This window comes from Anticarsia gemmatalis, chromosome 8 (assembly GCF_050436995.1).
Source record: "Anticarsia gemmatalis isolate Benzon Research Colony breed Stoneville strain chromosome 8, ilAntGemm2 primary, whole genome shotgun sequence".
Lineage (NCBI taxonomy): Eukaryota > Metazoa > Arthropoda > Insecta > Lepidoptera > Erebidae > Anticarsia > Anticarsia gemmatalis.
Window position 1 is genome coordinate 2,969,197 of NC_134752.1, and position 16,818 is coordinate 2,986,014.

General features: G+C 34.4%; 5 protein-coding genes across 5 annotated transcripts; 2 read left to right on the forward strand and 3 right to left on the reverse strand.

The window, feature by feature from the left end:
- Window positions 1-12: 12 nt before the first annotated feature.
- Window positions 13-4,153, reverse strand: LOC142974822 (thymidylate kinase). The gene is made up of 7 exons (XM_076117357.1): window positions 4,025-4,153; window positions 3,814-3,922; window positions 3,554-3,654; window positions 2,988-3,135; window positions 2,582-2,699; window positions 2,190-2,276; window positions 13-1,940 (listed from the first exon to the last, which is right to left on the reverse strand). The coding sequence occupies exons 2-7, from the start codon at window positions 3,890-3,892 to the stop codon at window positions 1,838-1,840; spliced, it is 636 nt and encodes a 211-aa protein (XP_075973472.1). The 5' UTR covers window positions 3,893-3,922; window positions 4,025-4,153; the 3' UTR covers window positions 13-1,837.
- Window positions 4,154-4,431: 278 nt separating this feature from the next.
- Drep4 (DNA fragmentation factor-related protein 4) lies at window positions 4,432-11,570 on the forward strand. The gene is made up of 4 exons (XM_076117115.1): window positions 4,432-4,634; window positions 4,824-4,959; window positions 5,629-5,817; window positions 6,020-11,570. The coding sequence occupies exons 1-4, from the start codon at window positions 4,530-4,532 to the stop codon at window positions 6,661-6,663; spliced, it is 1,074 nt and encodes a 357-aa protein (XP_075973230.1). The 5' UTR covers window positions 4,432-4,529; the 3' UTR covers window positions 6,664-11,570.
- Window positions 11,571-11,723: 153 nt separating this feature from the next.
- On the reverse strand, window positions 11,724-14,137 carry LOC142974663 (ribosome biogenesis regulatory protein homolog). Its single transcript, XM_076117116.1, has 5 exons — window positions 13,890-14,137; window positions 13,476-13,748; window positions 13,057-13,276; window positions 12,484-12,746; window positions 11,724-12,207 (listed from the first exon to the last, which is right to left on the reverse strand). Exons 1-5 carry the CDS (start codon window positions 14,036-14,038, stop codon window positions 12,054-12,056), a joined length of 1,059 nt encoding a protein of 352 aa, XP_075973231.1. The 5' UTR covers window positions 14,039-14,137; the 3' UTR covers window positions 11,724-12,053.
- A 255-nt stretch (window positions 14,138-14,392) lies between these two features.
- LOC142974713 (INO80 complex subunit C) lies at window positions 14,393-15,145 on the forward strand. The gene is made up of 2 exons (XM_076117186.1): window positions 14,393-14,687; window positions 14,768-15,145. Exons 1-2 carry the CDS (start codon window positions 14,537-14,539, stop codon window positions 14,965-14,967), a joined length of 351 nt encoding a protein of 116 aa, XP_075973301.1. The 5' UTR covers window positions 14,393-14,536; the 3' UTR covers window positions 14,968-15,145.
- A 112-nt stretch (window positions 15,146-15,257) lies between these two features.
- Window positions 15,258-16,753, reverse strand: U3-55K (U3 small nuclear riboprotein factor 55K). The gene has a single exon (XM_076117185.1). It carries the CDS (start codon window positions 16,637-16,639, stop codon window positions 15,290-15,292), a length of 1,350 nt encoding a protein of 449 aa, XP_075973300.1. The 5' UTR covers window positions 16,640-16,753; the 3' UTR covers window positions 15,258-15,289.
- Window positions 16,754-16,818: the final 65 nt, after the last annotated feature.

The window sequence follows — 16,818 nt, forward strand, 5'->3', positions numbered from 1 at the left end:
ATAAACAAAGACTTACATTATTACACATTTATTATTTCATTAAAATATCCAAAACAATTTAATTGTACTTAATTATTATAAGAAAATATTCCAATACTAAATATTAATAATAAAATAATCTTACTAATATTAAAAACAACCTAGAACAAAATACTACAAAATAAAATTGAATGAAAGAATAATCGCATCATCCAATAGCGGCCTTCCTCAATAACCTATTCTGTTAGGCATATTCCAATAAAGTAGTGTGCTTATGAGTTATTAGACCTAAACTATCAACGTAGAGTTATTTAAAACAAGTGTACTTCCACTTAGCACCTATTAAAGACACTGGACTTATTAATTTAAACTTTCTTACAATATCCTCTGCGCGTGTATGTCGCGACGCGGAAATAATATCGCATACACGATTTTTGTGCGTGTAATCCTAAACACTAATATCCAAGCCAAACTAGAACAAGAAATGCATATATGTAACATCTTTTTAAAACTACATAACTAGGAAAAGTTAGGTAAAAAGCAAATAATACGTAAGCTGTTATATGTGGACAACTTTCATCAAAAATATTCGTAAAACCCAACAGTCACTGGCGGCACATAAACGCGAATTTTCATTATGCTTATAGGTACAATACAATGTAACAATAATTATCCCCACAAGGCAACCTTCGTCTCAATGTTATGTCTCTAACTTGTATTGTTTAGGCTCTGCTATGAGTCAGTCAGGACAAGCAATTATACAGGTATAGATATCTAAAAATACTTAGGAATACTGCGGTCGGCGCTAACTCTTATAGTTTAGTGAGCGCCGAGCCCCTGGGAAAGGATTGTCCTTAGTAGAAACGTAACGACTGCGTTCAATCGTTTCGTCACCGCAGTTGGCATATCGCCATATCATTTTGAACATTATAACATCTCTAGGAGACCTTAAATCTCTAATCATATAATTTAACTAAATTAATGCTATATTGTTAACTAAATTCACTGTCAAAGTCAAGACTAAAGAATTTTTTTACTAATACTAGTAAATAATTATAGTCATTATTCAAATGTACTTGTGATTTTTTAATTTAATCTATATCACACACTTCTTAACATTAAATTTTACCATTATAGAGTTGAATATATCTAACTATTGCTCAATTCTCTATTACTATCGACTACCGACAACCGACTGCCATCGAGAAATTTTGTATGAAAATCTGATCAGCGCCTCTGACGGGCGTCGTAGAAACTTTTTTTGGCAGTACATTCTAAATGTCGAAATGTCGATAGCTAGCCGGTTGACGGTAGTCGATAGTGGTAGAGAATCGAGGTACTGTATGCCTGATCATTAGTCAAATTAATATTTATATTTAAACAGCTGACGCACTGGGCAGTTAAAATAAACATTTAACATATTTATGACAGTTTAAATGCAGTTAATACGTCGGATATGTAAATGCCCTTATATGCTTATCTACTATACTATACTCGGGCCATTTCAAACGTGCGAACTAAGTCATGTCAATTTATCGGAGTCTCTCGCTTGCACTTACTCATGTCATATACCTATGATTATTTTGATTATGAAGTAGTTTGCACGATTGTAACGGCCTGACTATAGCCAGATTCAGGTGACATTGTAATCACTAGGAACGTGCAATTTTAAATAATTATTTACTCATTATTTATCTATCTAATGTAAAAATAATTTTCAAATTTTTAAGCATTAATATCAACATTTGTGATAAGAAATTTAAATGTTTGCAAAAGAAATTTGGTGAAAATATTGTCACAATACATAATTAATTAGTGGTATAGTACACATTATTCTTAAATAGTAAAATTATTTTAGTCATTCTGAATTTTTCCAAATCTTGCCTATACTTTTGTGTGACACATTGTTGACTATATTCAATGATTTCTGCAGTAAGTCGTCTTGAATTGTCTCTACCGATCTGTAAGAAAGTAAACAAATATTATATTAAAATTCTATCTTGAGATTGCACAATAATATGACAGGCTAAAGGGACGACTAGCTAGCAGGAAGTGTACGAATTTGCGTAAAGTATACAAACAACTTGGGAACTATTATAGAAATTTGCAAAATATTTATACAAATGGTCATCAAATAACGACTTCTGGTTAATATATCAAACTGTTTCATATTAAAGCTTATGGATATAGTATTAAAACTAATAATTTACCTGTTAGCATCAAGAACTTCCCAATTATCTTCTTTTAACTCAGTGTACATCTCTGATACTTTCTTCTGGAAATTTAGGACTTCATACCTGCAATCAAATGGTAAGTAAATTTTATTTCCTGGGACTAAGTTTGTAAGTACATTATGTACAAGACATGGACAATACAGAACATTCTTTTTTTAAGTTGTGAAAAGTAAAATAGGGACATTAGTACACACTCTACAGTACCTAAACACTTGTGAAAATTATAAAACATTTAATTTATTGAGTATAATTTTTGTGCTGTTCAAAAGATTGAATAGAAAACTAATCACATGTATGATGATGCGAAAGAAGCCTAAGAACTAAATTCTTATCTTCAACATGATGTTTATAGGAAAAGTGATACTGACCTTTCATTACCAAATCCTTTTCTCTCCATGATCAAATCAAATGGCATGGTGAGGAAGAACACCTTGTCTGGTTTAGGCAGCCCAGCATCAGGAGCCTTGCACCAATTTATATCCAAACCTGTAGGATACAATTAAATTATACATATAATTGGTAACTAAATTATATGCACTGTATCTCCATGCTGGGATTGTGGACATTTAAGCTATTTAAATCTGAATATCTGCAGTGAGCTAAAAGGCAAGAGGTATAAACAGAACTGCTTTTAAGTTCTAGTATCATGGTCCTGTTATTTTTGAAGGAAAAGATGTTCTAAGGACTGTTCATTATCATAAAACAACTACATAGTCAAGTCATATTGTTAAGTAAATGTGAATTTGCAGCTTTAACTGAAAGGAGAAGAATTACCTTTTGCAGCTGAGAAAGCCACACCAGAGTAACAGTATCTGTCCACAATGAGTGTGGTGCCAGCTTCTAATGTCTTGATGATGTTCTTAGCTCTCTCCCATCTGTTAGCAGAGAACAACAGGTGGATCACCTCATCTGACAAGTCACTCTGAAATTAAACACATTTTTTTATATTTTAAAGAACTTTATACTCATAAAAAGGCACAGACAGAAGCACTAACCTGTTGATAATTTTAAGAGAAAACATAATTAAAAGTTTTGTTACCAATTATTAACAGTGATAGAGTAGGTGTATAATAATAATTTATTTAAACACTTTAGAGTAAAAAAATAAAATGTGCGTTGATAATAAAATGTGTGTTGCAGAAACATCATTGAATTTAAATGAGTAGTAATTTTAAACATAAAATTACATTATGTTCTAATATAATCAAATAATCACAGCTAACAAGTAATCAGAGGTAATCATGATAATGCAATCTTTTATAATACATGTAATTGGTCATTATTGTGGAAAAATTTACTATATTTTACATAACTAAATATACATAGATCGTAGGACATACCTTAGATTGTAAGTAGCTGTTGATTACTTTGCCAACTTCAGTCTCTCTGTCCGGAAAGTTTCTGTACTCAGCATTAATGTTCTTCTTCTTCAGATTATCAACTGCACAATGGATAAAACACATTATATATCATATCCTAAGCACAAAATATAATTCAATGCAGCAAAAAGCGCCAATTTAATTAATATCTTAACATGTTTTCTAGGGCACGTTTGACTAAGGTTGTTAAATCATTTTTCAAGATAAATACAAATGTTTACCTAAAATCTTAGCTTGAGTTGATTTCCCTGTCCTGTCCACACCTTCGATAACAATCAAAGCTCCTCTTTGAAAGCCCATTCTTGCAATATTGTACTAAATCGGTGCAACCTATAACAAATAATGTATATCAAAAACTGCCGATAATACTGAATAAACTGACGTAGGTTAAGCTCACACTGGTCAAATAGCAATAAATGAAAAGGAACTGACCAATGAATTGTAGACCGATCTTTTTGTGTTTACCAATTTTTATTGTATTATAACGACAGCCTGTGACAGATTTTCTGTCAGTCAACGAATATTTGGCGGGAATTTTTTGTAGAGTTGTAAACATCAGCGCGCAGTGTAACCAGATATCAAAAGGTATCCGCATATCCGAAAAATATGTTTTTTTAAGATAAGTAGTTTACGAGAATATGTATGCTTTAAAGTTAGGTAGTTTTAATTTTTAGATGCATCGAATTTAGCAGTTGGAAGGTGCAATTCTTTATAATGTTATAGCTACTACCTACCTCTTAAAGTTAGATCTAAATTGGTACGATTATTCTACCATTGGCTCCCAAGTTATTGGTGCCTGGCAAGTTTATTAATTCTTATCAAATGTCATGCTCCGATAAAGTGCGCTGCATTTCGCGTTCAAGAGCAGCCCGTTTGCTTTGTTTTTATTATCGTTAAGTAAATGTGAAATAAATTTGTAGTTAATTTTATTTTAATCATGAAGAAAGGATATAAAGTGACGGACGTGAAAAGGGAGAAGAAAATAGGCGTCGCGGCGGAAAATCTGGAGGAGTTGATCGAGAAATCGTGTAAAAAGTTAGGCGTAAGTAGATAATTAATTGTTTTTGTTGCTTAAACGCGCTGTGTATGCACTAAATAGCGTTATTATGCAGTTTGAGGGCTAGTTTTAGTCATAATTAGGTGTGTTTATCATTGTGACAAATGGGTCAGGGGTAAGGCCTTGACCGACATCTATGTACCTTGACCTAATTCCGCGACTCTGGATTTCCAGTTCAATGCCAGCTGCGCGGAGTGCCGTCTGTGCGTGGCGGAGGACGGCACGCAAGTCGACGACGACGAGTACCTCGCCACGCTGCCTCCTCAGACACTCTTCATATTATTGAAGAAGAATGAGAAAATGATTAATGGTATTATATTGATTGAATATTTTTAGTACTGGTCAAGGACGGATATAAATACTTATGCACCTGTGTTAGTTCTTGAAATCAAGGCCTTATGCATAGCCAATAATAATATGACAAATTGAGCTTTCAAATTAAGACACATTACATGTATCACTTACTTTAAATATTCGCGAAAATTTGCCCATTCTTTATGAATACATGATAAATATAAGATCAAGCCTTTCATAAATGAGCAAGGGTAGTGGTGATTCTTACTGATAAGTCTACTTCAACATACTATTAAGAATAAGGGACCCTTTCGGGTTAAAGTACATCGGGCCGACCTATGATAAGTCTACTTATTGACAGTTAAAATCTATATTTTCAAGCTGCGTTATGAATAACAGTACCGTAACACATGTCCCGGAATTCGTGTTATTTCATGTTTCGGCAATATATCATTAAATTTTCACAAATAACTAACTATGAAACCAAAAATCTATACAAACACATGATAGTTATCATAATTTTAACAAAACTTTGGATTAATGAAACATAATAGTCCTCTATAGATCCCAGTTTGGTTGGAAAAGCATAACAGATAGACTTTCGTATCTTTGACATGAACATCGACAAACTTGAACATTAAAGGTAAACTTTCATACATACAACAATCTTGTAAATATTTTCCAGACTTTGACTACTACTACGACCTGATCCGGTCTCACAAGAAAGACTACATAGACACTGGGGCTGCAGCCAAGGAGTTCCTCAGCACGAACATCAAGGAGAAGCTGAAGGTGTTCCAGAAGTACATAGAAGCGGCTGACGATGCCCAGACAGTGCTCAGTGAGAGGACCCAGGACCCTAAGTGGTTTGAAGGTAAGAAAGTTTATTCTAATTTTGTATAGCAGTCAGTTAAACATGGCTTTATTTGCTCAGTTGTCCAAGTGCTTTTGTATTTTTAAATGTTAGAAAATAAAATAGTAATAGGAAAGTTACAATGTTACAATTAGTAAACTGACTAGGTATGAAGCAGATTTGTAAAAGTCTAATTTTAAAGGAGTGTCTGTATCTACTTCAGGTTTGGAGTCATCAGAAAAGACGAAAGAGCAGTCAATGTCGAAACGCGTGAAGGAGCGAATGCGGGGATACTACTATAAGACCAAGTCAGCACTGCAAGCTTCCGAGATATACACACACTCGAAGAACGGACGCGGGAAGAAGATAGTCGACGCGTTCTTAACTGACCTGAGGAAATTACTTGAATCATGCAAGTACAATGATACATACTTCAATCGTAAAGCTCCGAGCGAGGCGCGCTTGTGTGACGAGACTGGACAGTTTCAATGCGGGGGACTGTGGAGCTCCGACAAATGCTTATACGAAGGCGCCCACGTCATCAACCCTTACCGCAGCCGCGAGGAACGCATCATATTCCAAACATGGAACTTAGACCATAAGATTGAGCTGTCAAGGTCTATAATCCCAAAGATATTGGCAGCCATCGAAGGCTTGTACAACGGTGATATTAAATGTATGGTATGTGATAAGGGGTCGAAGGTAGGCGGCATTGAGACAGATAGGTACTATCTGCAGATATTTACGCGGGAGAATCTCAAGCTGGTGCATATTGTGTGCCATTATAAGGGGAAGCATGATGCCGAGTCGGATGTTTTCACCGTGTGCAAGAAATGCTACGGTGGACAGAGTATTGAGTATAATTAAGCGTCGTACATAATAATGGTTGGGAACAAACATTGATACAGAAATTCACGATGGTTTATTACGGAAAAAAATGCCTTTACATGAACTCACTACCAAACGAAACTGTTCTTAAAATATTAACAAAATACAGTATTAATCTATATCCACATTTGACATAATGTACATACATGACCGTTAGTTACGAGTACTACCCAAGGTGCGTGCGCACCGGTATCGTATGCGAATATTATTTGGGACTACTTTAAAAGAAAACCTTAAACACTTTTTTAGTTAAGGATTCTGAAGAGCATTTTGTCATTTCACACCTTAGCTGCACAAATACCTATTTGGTAAAGAGCCTTATTCGCAATTTATTACATATAAATAGGAATTCGAAATGCTATAATATGGATTTTCTGTATCTGTGTTTGTGTTCCAACGATATAACTGCAATCAAATTATATTTATACACGAAATAGTGTCAAATCGCTATATTTTCTGCTATTATACGCTATTTTAGTGAAGACCTGTGATAGGTGGTAATTGAAAAATGATCTTGTTGCATTTATTACATATATATTTTATATTTAAAAGAGATATATGGAAAGTGTAAATAATTTGTTAAATTACTTTATTATAGAGGAATTATTTTAACGTAAAAATTCGATATCTGCTTTAGCGAAATGTTGATTGTGCATTGTGAAATCGGTAATCAATTGTTTATTTATATTTATATAGTTATTTTAAGTGTACTGTGTTAATTGTAGATAATTTTAGCAATAATACGGCTCTGTACACTAGCGAATATCACCAGTATCATAGTGATTGTTCGTTTGATACGATTTTAATTAAGGTGTGTTCACATTTAGCGTAGAACTAACCTGTTCGGTACCATATAACGAAGTAATAAAAGGGTTGCCATATACAAACGTACGAATTCTGGGCTAAAACCATCCATAGTTGCTAAAAGCTCAAGTCCTCATGATTGGGATACTCTATTAAAAGGGTCAGAGTTCAGAAACAATAAATCTGGGACGTTAATATTACTGGATACGAGACAAGATGGCAAATTCCCGGATAGTCCCGGATTTTCCGACAATCTGGCAATCCTATGTGTTACGTAGAAAGTAAACATTATCGTTGTGTCTGCGCGAGATGTGCTCATACACTTACTGTTGGTATATACCATGTAGAGATATTTTCTATTCCTTAATTGATCTCCTTTACCCTTCGTGACGTAGATTAAGAGTTATTATATACCTTTTTGTACTTTATTTTTTACATTTTATTCTACATATACTGTAACTGAATGCTCGGGCAGCATGTATGATTTTTGTTCGTGTGTGTCTCTTAAAAATATAGAGGAATTTATCAAATTTTAAACCATAATATTGGTACGTGATTCAAATTCATGATTATGGAGTGAATCTTAAAGTGATATTGTTTTTGTTGTCAAACATTGTTAAATTAGAACTCGGTAGAAATGTAGGTATCGTGATAAAGATCTATGTTGTATAAAGTCTAGTATAGACATGAAATGGGGTGTCGTTTTTGAAGTATGGAATTTCTACCGAGTATAATATAAATATTTCTACTATTGTTATGTTTCACGAGTGTTTGTTATTGTAGATTGTGAGGACAGATAAAAAAACAACTATATCGGCTAATAAGCGGAGATTCCGCTCTCTCCAAATGTAGACATATATTTATGTGTACTGGCAACACTACCGCCTAAGGGCCTACTATGTTCGTGAAAATGAAATTTCATAAAATATTGAATGTGTTGTTTATGACCTTTCTCTATTTTATTTTGACACAGAATAGGCAGTATCGGATAAGCATGCCTTATTTTCTTGTATCATAGTTCGACCGACATTTTATAACGGATAGAATTATGATAAGAAGCAAACGATAATTCAATTAATATTCGTTTTCGTCGATTGTAGTAAGGCCTTCTGTCCTCGCATACAATTTTTATGTAATCGAAAAACAGGATTTAAACATAAAACCTCAATGTTGATACAGGGTGGTTAGATAGCATAAACAATTTTTTGTGTAACGAAATAACCTATATCAAATATAATGAATTTTAAAACAAATAACTAAAAGAGCACAATCTCTAAAAGCTTAAATAACTAAATTTATTTTGTTGTACATTAATTTGTCTTCTTCATAAAATGAAAGAGAGTGATTGAAAATATATTAAAGGAAAAGAGTTATGTAAAAATAAATAAATTTAACGCATTACTGTCCCACTGCTGGGCAAGGGTCTCCTCCCGAAATGAGGGAGGGGTAAGGCCTTGAGTCCTCCACTCCGACCAAGTACTGGTAGGGGAGTAATTGGGTGAATTACGTAATTGAGATTAAAATGTTGTTATTTATTTTAAATGTGTTGTTGCATCAGGGCAGAGCAGGTAAAATATTGAATAACTTCGAAAGTAAATTAGTGTTAACTAAGTTTACCTGTTGCTACCGACAGATGGTGCTAAAAACACTCTGCCCTAACCAAAGTTCGTTTATTTGTTGACTGATTCGGTACATAGTGCCAAATATTATCGAATTACTTATAAAAATGTATATTTTTCAAACGATTCTCCTTTGTGATTGTTGAGTAATTTGAATTGAATATTATTGTTGTAATTTAGATAGGAACTATGAAATGAGATGGAGGGCCCTTCCAGATTTAAAAAATAAAGCAGCCTATGGGTTTTCGAAAAAGTTAGCTTTCAGAAATTATATTACAGTTAACTTTACAAGTCAAAACTCCGTCACATAAGTAGCAAGTTAGTTAAAAAAATATTTATAAAAACTAAAATTTATTTTTATAAACATACAATAGCTCTGGTTTTTTAAAAATGTCATGTGGGAGGTGTCCTCAAGGTTGTGTTGAGAGTACTGTGTCGAATTTTCTCATTATTTTTATTCTAAGAACTGTCTTATTCTCTGAAGACAGCGATTCTATCGACCTTTCCTATTCTTATTGTAAGCTAAACATATTTTTCCATTATTGAACTACTCTAATGCATATCTGGGTGACGCACAATCGTTAGATACATTGAGATAACACTTCAGGATTTTAAATGGAGGTTGGCGGTTCCTTTCGTGCCCGGCGTTTCAACGAAGCTACACTGGTCACGGTCACAGGCAGACTTGAAGATTTTATTGATTTACTGACATTTAATACAAAATATATAACGTGATCAATGCTCTGGAAAATAAAATTCCACCAAGCAATTTTAAACTTTATCTCCGGGCAATAATCATTATGTAAAATCGGCATCTTAAATAGACCCAATGTATTCTTTCACGGACCACAAAGTCTGAATACTTACGTACCTTTACATGGCGTATTCTAGTCAGAATTAGAGTAATAACTCCCTTTAACGATCGTCATTGATGTTCGTAACGCATCGGTTACTTTCTTTATTGGCCATTCTTTTGCTTGATCTCGAGGGAGTTGCTTTATAATGTCTATAAAACGATCGGTACGATCGTGGGACAAAATCAAAAAACATAAATTCATTTATTGAGTAAAATACAAACACATAATATTTTAAAATTTTGTTTAATGGAGTGAAGTGAATGAAATATTTTTAAAAATGTAGCATTTACAAAAGCGAAAGTACCAAACACAGGCCACAATTTAAAGATGATGATGCAAAAAATTATTGCAAATCATGTAATGTCTGACGATTGTGCGACAAACCGGTGTTAAATATAAGTATTATATTATAAGAAATCCTATTTTGTGACAATCGTTTACCAACTTGTTTAGATAGAATTAGAGTTAGCGCGACGAATAGCAATATTAATGTTTAAGCAAAATAGTGCCGTGGTGATGTGACTATAACGTTCTCTTAGATACTCACAGGTCCTTTAATGGTTTACAGTCTTTCAGTCACCTGTTCACACTTGTATATCAAGGCAGAAGACACTCTGAACAGTGTTATGGCGTGGTGATAATTTATACTTATGTTTTATACGCGATAAACGTAAGTTATTCACTGATTGTAGGTTTTATTTACAGTGACTTACATAGAAACGTTGCGAATCTATTCGCACTGAAATTAGAACTCAATTCCTATGACTGCTAGCTTTAGTTTCTTTTCTAATTGGACGCGACTAAACACTCAGTAACATTATATTTGTTCAAAGAGCAACGTTATATCAACATTAGGCTTCTAGGAATACGCATACGCATATTTCATTACCAAAACAATGTGTATTAGTAAAAACTGCTTTAAACCGGAATTATTAGCTAGGCTAGACTTTACAAGCCTTCCCTCGACTCCTTAACTCGAAGCAGTAAGACTGTGTTCACGGCGTTGGCAGTCACATCACCGCGGTTATATGTCAATAATAGATAAATTTGTAGTAGAAGCTTCCATATTAGCTTTATAGAGTTGTTTGCCAGTAGCGTAGTGTATGTTGAGTAGGTCTCGATATACAGTATTATACCTTCTCCTTATCTGCCTAAGTAGATGTGTAATCGGTAGTTTGTAAGGGAAATATCATTACATATAATGTAGTCCATTAGTACAAATGTAGAACCAAATAATTCGCGGGCGATTTGTATGTACACCCACGAATCTTTCAAATAGTTGAAATTGTCTGTTCAATGTGGCTTGCTACACATACTCAGCAATATTTATCGAACAACAAAACCGACTCGACTCATTTGTTCGGCTTGTGCCGATCGGGTACATCTATACATGGCTATTCGGTATTACCGCCCGGTATGGTCGATTTTAATGAAGAACCGTATAATTGTGTAGCAAGCCCGAGAGTTAATTGTAATCTCTCACAATCTGGCTTTATTAACATGTCCATTACTTGAGTAGTTCTAAAATATGCTGTAAGACTGCTAAAGAGATCTAGATTTCTTATAAAACTACCCTTTGTAGTTATACTCTCTGATGTAAAATAGTTATCTTAGTTGTACTTCGTGTGAATACAAAACGCCCGCGTGTAGTCTAATATTAATTCACATTGGTTGGTTGTTTAGAAAACCAATATCTACATGGTTTCAGCAAAGTTATAAACTAGTCCAAGGTAAAGTTTTATTGAAGGAAATAAAATAATCTTAAACAATTAGCTGTTTTATTGTCCTTTTTCAGGTGATATTATTTTACAAGAGGCGGAGCAACGCTTTTGAACCACCCGCTTTTTACGATAGCTTAAAATCACGAACATTTACATACCAAAGGCAAACAAACAATGTTTATGACGAACATATTGAAGAAAGGAGTTCATATAATATTTCAAATTGAAATTGGGTTGGATGCAGAGTTACATTTTTATAACTATAAAATTCTTATAACTCAAAGGTCTGCCCACTACAGAAAAATATGAGTGGCATTTAATTTACTTATCTAAGAATCAATAGGTTACACTTCAGTTGATATAAGTGGTTATCTTCTCTTCCTACCACCAGCCTTCTTGCCAGGGTTCCTCTGTCCTTTGCCTGCCTTGGGCTTCTTGGCTGAGAAGTTAGTAGGGTTGTTGCCCTTAGGCTTCTGTCTACCACCTTTAGGAGGTTTGGTGTTTCTCTTCTCTTGAGATCTCCTGAAAAAAAAACACCAAAATTAATGTTGATTTTTAAATTAACTCACCAAACTTTCAAAATATGAACCTAATTTGGAACTCTGAGATTAACTTACTGTACTGTGTAGTTAGACATAGTCTATGTTATGTTAGTTATAGAATAAGATTGAACAGTTTAATGCTTCAAAAATTTACAGACTTAATGATCTAACACTTTATCAATCAGAAACCCTATCAAGAAGAAAGAAAGAGACTTGAAGAAATTCTTCAAAAACATATTTTAACTTCAATACTTACTGCACTTGTTCATCATTAATATGCTTAGCCACTGCTTTATCCATATCAATCTTGGGCCTCTTATTTAGAATATTATCGAGCATATTCAAATTGTTCTCTCTTTCCTGCTGTGGGGTGGGTATAGGCAGTTTGCGTTTCCTTTCTTTGCCTGGGATGAGTTCGTGAATGCCTTTGCCTCGGGCCTCCTTCTCTTTGGGCAGTTTATCTTGGAACTTGCCCAGAGATGCTGTGGAGGCTTTTGCTACTGTTGCTGCTGTTTCTAACTGTAAGTTAAGAATAAAAATAATGATTAAAGAAGGTAGGTATGTTAAAATTAGGTATAGTGGTTAGTGGTTATGTAGGTTGACATTTTAACTAGAGTTAAGTAGAATGGGGAAACAATTATGTCAATCAGTTTTATAATTATACTATACTTACAAAGAGTCTTTTACATCTAAAATGTTAATACAAATAAACTGCATGAACCCAGCTAGCAGGTCTATATTTTTGTAAAAATGAATATTGATTGCAACATCAAACGCAATGCTATTGAAATCTTAAAATGTATGATGTATAATCACAAACTACAATTACCTGTGTAGAACTAGCTTTATCTGAAGTGACAGGGAGGCCAACTCTAGGTATCTTGACTTTCCTCGCTCTGGCAACATTCTTCAACCTCTGCAGCTCGTTCTTGGCCACTTTCTCAGACTTCTCGGAGGCTTTCTTCTCATACATGTCAGTCATTGGGTCCAAGTTTTGTGGTACTTCTATCAACCAATTCTTCTCCTTCTCTGCTGCTGCTTTCTTAAAACTGAAATTAGGGTAAAATATATTTAGAGTAAAATAATAAAATAAAATTTTCAATGAAACTTTTAAAATGTAATCATCTATCAGGACTTATAAAACCATTTGATAATGTAAGCAACCCATTACTGTTCCACTGTTAGATATGAGTATGTTTCTGCTCCCGAAATATCAGTAAAGCCTTGAGTACACACAGGTATACATACCCATACAATGGTACCCATTTCTGTAGTTGTTCATCCCATTGTAACTTGTCCTTCTTCTTCTTAGTGATGCCCTTAGACTTGGCGAACTCTTGCCATTTAGTCAACGGCCTTGGTTTGGGCACTGGCTTAGCTCTAGGTAACACTGTCTTCGGCTCCGGTAACCTGACCACTATCGCTTCATCAATACGCTCTGTTGGCAGCTCCCATATTTTATTTAGAAGCAACTGTGTGTTATCCCGAGTTAGAGATTGTAAATATGCATCTTTGTCCTGTCTGAAATATAACATGGTGTGGTGTTATATGGTGAAATAACGGCGTATACGTATTATATTTTATCCAAAATCTTCAGAATAAATAGTCGTAGGATATATAAATCTAGTGTAACGATTAAATTAATTAGAAAATAGGGCTTACTCTAATAATTTTGAGTCCAAATCATTTGTGTCCGAAGCTAACAATGTTCCCACGTCGATTTCTAGATCTAAATGCTTTTCTACTGTGATTGGTTTATACTTTTCAGCTTTCTTCTGCTCCCTCTCCAATATTTCATTAACGATATCCATATTTATTTATTTGAATACTAGTTTCAGTTAACACATTTCTTTCAAAGAATACACAATCACAATTCTAACCTCAAAAAGGCATTGACTTATTTTGAAGTTTGACGCAAACACGTGTGAATGTGAACACAACAAAAATGTCAAATGTATGTGTGTAGTGGTCGATTTTTTGTATCAAATTATTATTTTGTTGTTAAACAAAATACGTTAAAATTATTAACGTACCTATGTAGTTTTGCTGTAATTCTTATAAATACATGTTTGAGACTTGTTTCTAGAAATCACTTCAATTTGCACACTGAGGAACTTCGTAAATGTTAGGTCTAACGTCAATCAATTTCACGTTGACAGCTTTCATGAACAATAACAGTGTACACTGTACACTTGTGCAGTCTGAATGTTCGGATTTTTTACCTGTTATTGAACAAGTTTATTATTCGTATAGCACAAGCTTCTTTTATATACGAAATAGCATAATTTTACTGTCCCATCAAACAAATAATGACGGGAGAAACTACAGAAAAAACCTATTGCTTTAAGACAGAAAACAAGTTTGTGGTGAAAAGTGGATGCAAAAAGCGTATGTGGAGGTCTTTAAAGCAAATATTAACTGCAGAGAGAGCATTACCTTGGCCTAATGAAGCCGTCCTATGTAAGAATCATCTATAATTATGTCTTTAATTTAGTTGCAATAAAAAGGCCTTTATTTTTATAACCTAATTTCTGTTACAGATTATTCTATAAACGCACCGCCGACGTTCAAACCAACCAAAAAATATTCTGATATATCTGGCCTTCCTGCTCCGTACATAGATCGTCATTCGAAACTATTCTACAGTAATTCAGAAGAGTTTGCTACTGTTAGGAATCTTCCCATGGATATAACTGCTGGGTATCTACAGCTAAGAGGAGCTAACACAATCGTAGGATGAAGACGTATGCTAAAGATATTTCCAGAACCATGGGTGTTTGAGATATTTTTAGGAGGTGAAATATCCAACAATGACATACTAACAGAATACAGATGGGAAATCAAGATTTGTCAGTTTCTTGGTGTATTATGACTTAGCAGGGTGTTTTTATCCAATAAATGTATTTGACTAAGCTTTATGTCACTATTTTAATTTTGTTACATCCCAGAATTGAATCATGATAATGAATTAGACAAAGAACTATAAATTCCAAAACAACATGCCATAAAATAAACAATTAAAACAATAAATAAAATAATTAAATCATTTATTCACATAAATGCTAGGACTTAATACTAAAATTAACAACTAACAGTCCATTTTTGGCACCTCCTTGTCTGAACCAGCGGCCAGCTTTGTGCTCCTGTCCGAGGGCCACATATAACTGTTTACCATCGCTGGTAAACTGCATACAGTTCACAAAACCACTCACATTAACACTAAACATGGGCAGTACCTTCCTGTACTGATCACTGACTCTCCATAACCTTATACTGTTATCGTAAGAACCTGACGCAAACACATCGGAGTTGAGCAAAGTTGCCAAACTTGTAATCCATCTTGGTACTTCGTTCTCGGAGCCATGCGCTTCAGTGACTGTACATAAAGGCTTCTTCTTCAGTACACTCCAAACACATAAAGAGCCATTATCGCTGCCTGATACAAAATGTTCCTCATCCAATAGCTTCACTTCATCTAAACTTCCCACAGGTCCATTGAATATCAACTGTGACTCCTCAGCTATCTTCCATATCCTTACTGTAGTATCTCTGCCCCCTGCAGTGATTGCTCTTTCTCTAGTCAGTGCATCTATAGATGTGATAGGTGACTGGTGTCCAAATAATGTCTCAACATAAGCCATCTCATCCAAAGACCAAATCTTCACTGATCTATCTTTACTTGCTGAGTATAAATCATGTGTATTTTTTCTAAAGACAAGTCCAGTTATAAAGTCTTTATGACCTTTGAATGTGTGAGTATGTTTCAATGAGCTTGGGTCCCACACTTGAATGTTAGGAGACTCGTCTGATGTCACCAGATATTTTGAATCTGTGGTTATAGCAACAGATGTTATGCCACCTTTTAGAAGATTGGAATGAGTTTTATATGTTAGACTTCCTAGTTTTCTTTTCTCTTTGATGCCCCATTTAATTATAGTGCCACATTTGCTGCCCGTAAACGCGATATTGTTATCGCTACTAATACACACACATGTCAGAGTCAAACGATGTTCTTTAGCACGAATAAGTCGGAGGTCTTTTTCACTTGGCACTTCGTACTTCTCTCCAATTTCATATTTTAATTTACCTTTTTGTTCTAAATAGTCCTTTTTAAGACGATCTTCAATCACATCGTCGATCTCTTTGAGTTCGGCTCGTTTTGCCTCTTCTTTTTCTATTTCTTCGAGATACTTCTTAGCTAATCGCAACTTTTTCTGTTCTGCAGTCTCATGGTCACTTTCGGATTCTTCAGCATCAGAGAATTTTCGTATATCTAAGTCACTACCCGAGGATTCGTTTCCATTTTCTAGGTTAGGCCCGTTCGGTTTCTTCGGGTTTTTTTTCTTTATCTTTTCACCTTTTCTTTTATGAACTTGCCTGGATTTACCTTTTAAGAAAAAAGACGATGACATTTTCCTTAGTTTATAAGCTTCGTTCCACTAGAATTATCTTTAAACCGAAGAGAAACTAAACAGACCACAGGCATGCGATGCACGTTGGCTTGAATTTTGGCAATATATTTGACATTTGACCATTATTGTCAAAACGATACGCTGTCAAGCTGACAATTGACTATACGTCCAGAAACTTT

What these genes read in the sequence shown, in the direction of transcription:
- U3-55K (XM_076117185.1), bottom strand. Translation starts at nt 16,639, where the DNA reads ATGTCATCGTCTTTTTTCTTAAAAGGTAAATCCAGGCAAGTTCATAAA.
- LOC142974822 (XM_076117357.1), bottom strand. Translation starts at nt 3,892, where the DNA reads ATGGGCTTTCAAAGAGGAGCTTTGATTGTTATCGAAGGTGTGGACAGG. An exon ending in AACTCAAGCTAAGATTTTAG is followed by an intron (nt 3,655 to 3,813) that starts GTAAACATTTGT and finishes TCCATTGTGCAG; the next exon opens with TTGATAATCTGAAGAAGAAG. An exon ending in GAAGTTCTTGATGCTAACAG is followed by an intron (nt 1,941 to 2,189) that starts GTAAATTATTAG and finishes ACTTTCTTACAG; the next exon opens with ATCGGTAGAGACAATTCAAG.
- LOC142974663 (XM_076117116.1), bottom strand. Translation starts at nt 14,038, where the DNA reads ATGGATATCGTTAATGAAATATTGGAGAGGGAGCAGAAGAAAGCTGAA. An exon ending in ATAAAGCTAGTTCTACACAG is followed by an intron (nt 12,747 to 13,056) that starts GTAATTGTAGTT and finishes CTTAACTTACAG; the next exon opens with TTAGAAACAGCAGCAACAGT. An exon ending in ATTAATGATGAACAAGTGCA is followed by an intron (nt 12,208 to 12,483) that starts GTAAGTATTGAA and finishes TTTTTTTTTCAG; the next exon opens with GAGATCTCAAGAGAAGAGAA.
- Drep4 (XM_076117115.1), top strand. Translation starts at nt 4,530, where the DNA reads ATGAAGAAAGGATATAAAGTGACGGACGTGAAAAGGGAGAAGAAAATA. An exon ending in AATCGTGTAAAAAGTTAGGC is followed by an intron (nt 4,635 to 4,823) that starts GTAAGTAGATAA and finishes CTGGATTTCCAG; the next exon opens with TTCAATGCCAGCTGCGCGGA. An exon ending in GAATGAGAAAATGATTAATG is followed by an intron (nt 4,960 to 5,628) that starts GTATTATATTGA and finishes AATATTTTCCAG; the next exon opens with ACTTTGACTACTACTACGAC.
- LOC142974713 (XM_076117186.1), top strand. Translation starts at nt 14,537, where the DNA reads ATGACGGGAGAAACTACAGAAAAAACCTATTGCTTTAAGACAGAAAAC. An exon ending in GCCTAATGAAGCCGTCCTAT is followed by an intron (nt 14,688 to 14,767) that starts GTAAGAATCATC and finishes TTTCTGTTACAG; the next exon opens with ATTATTCTATAAACGCACCG.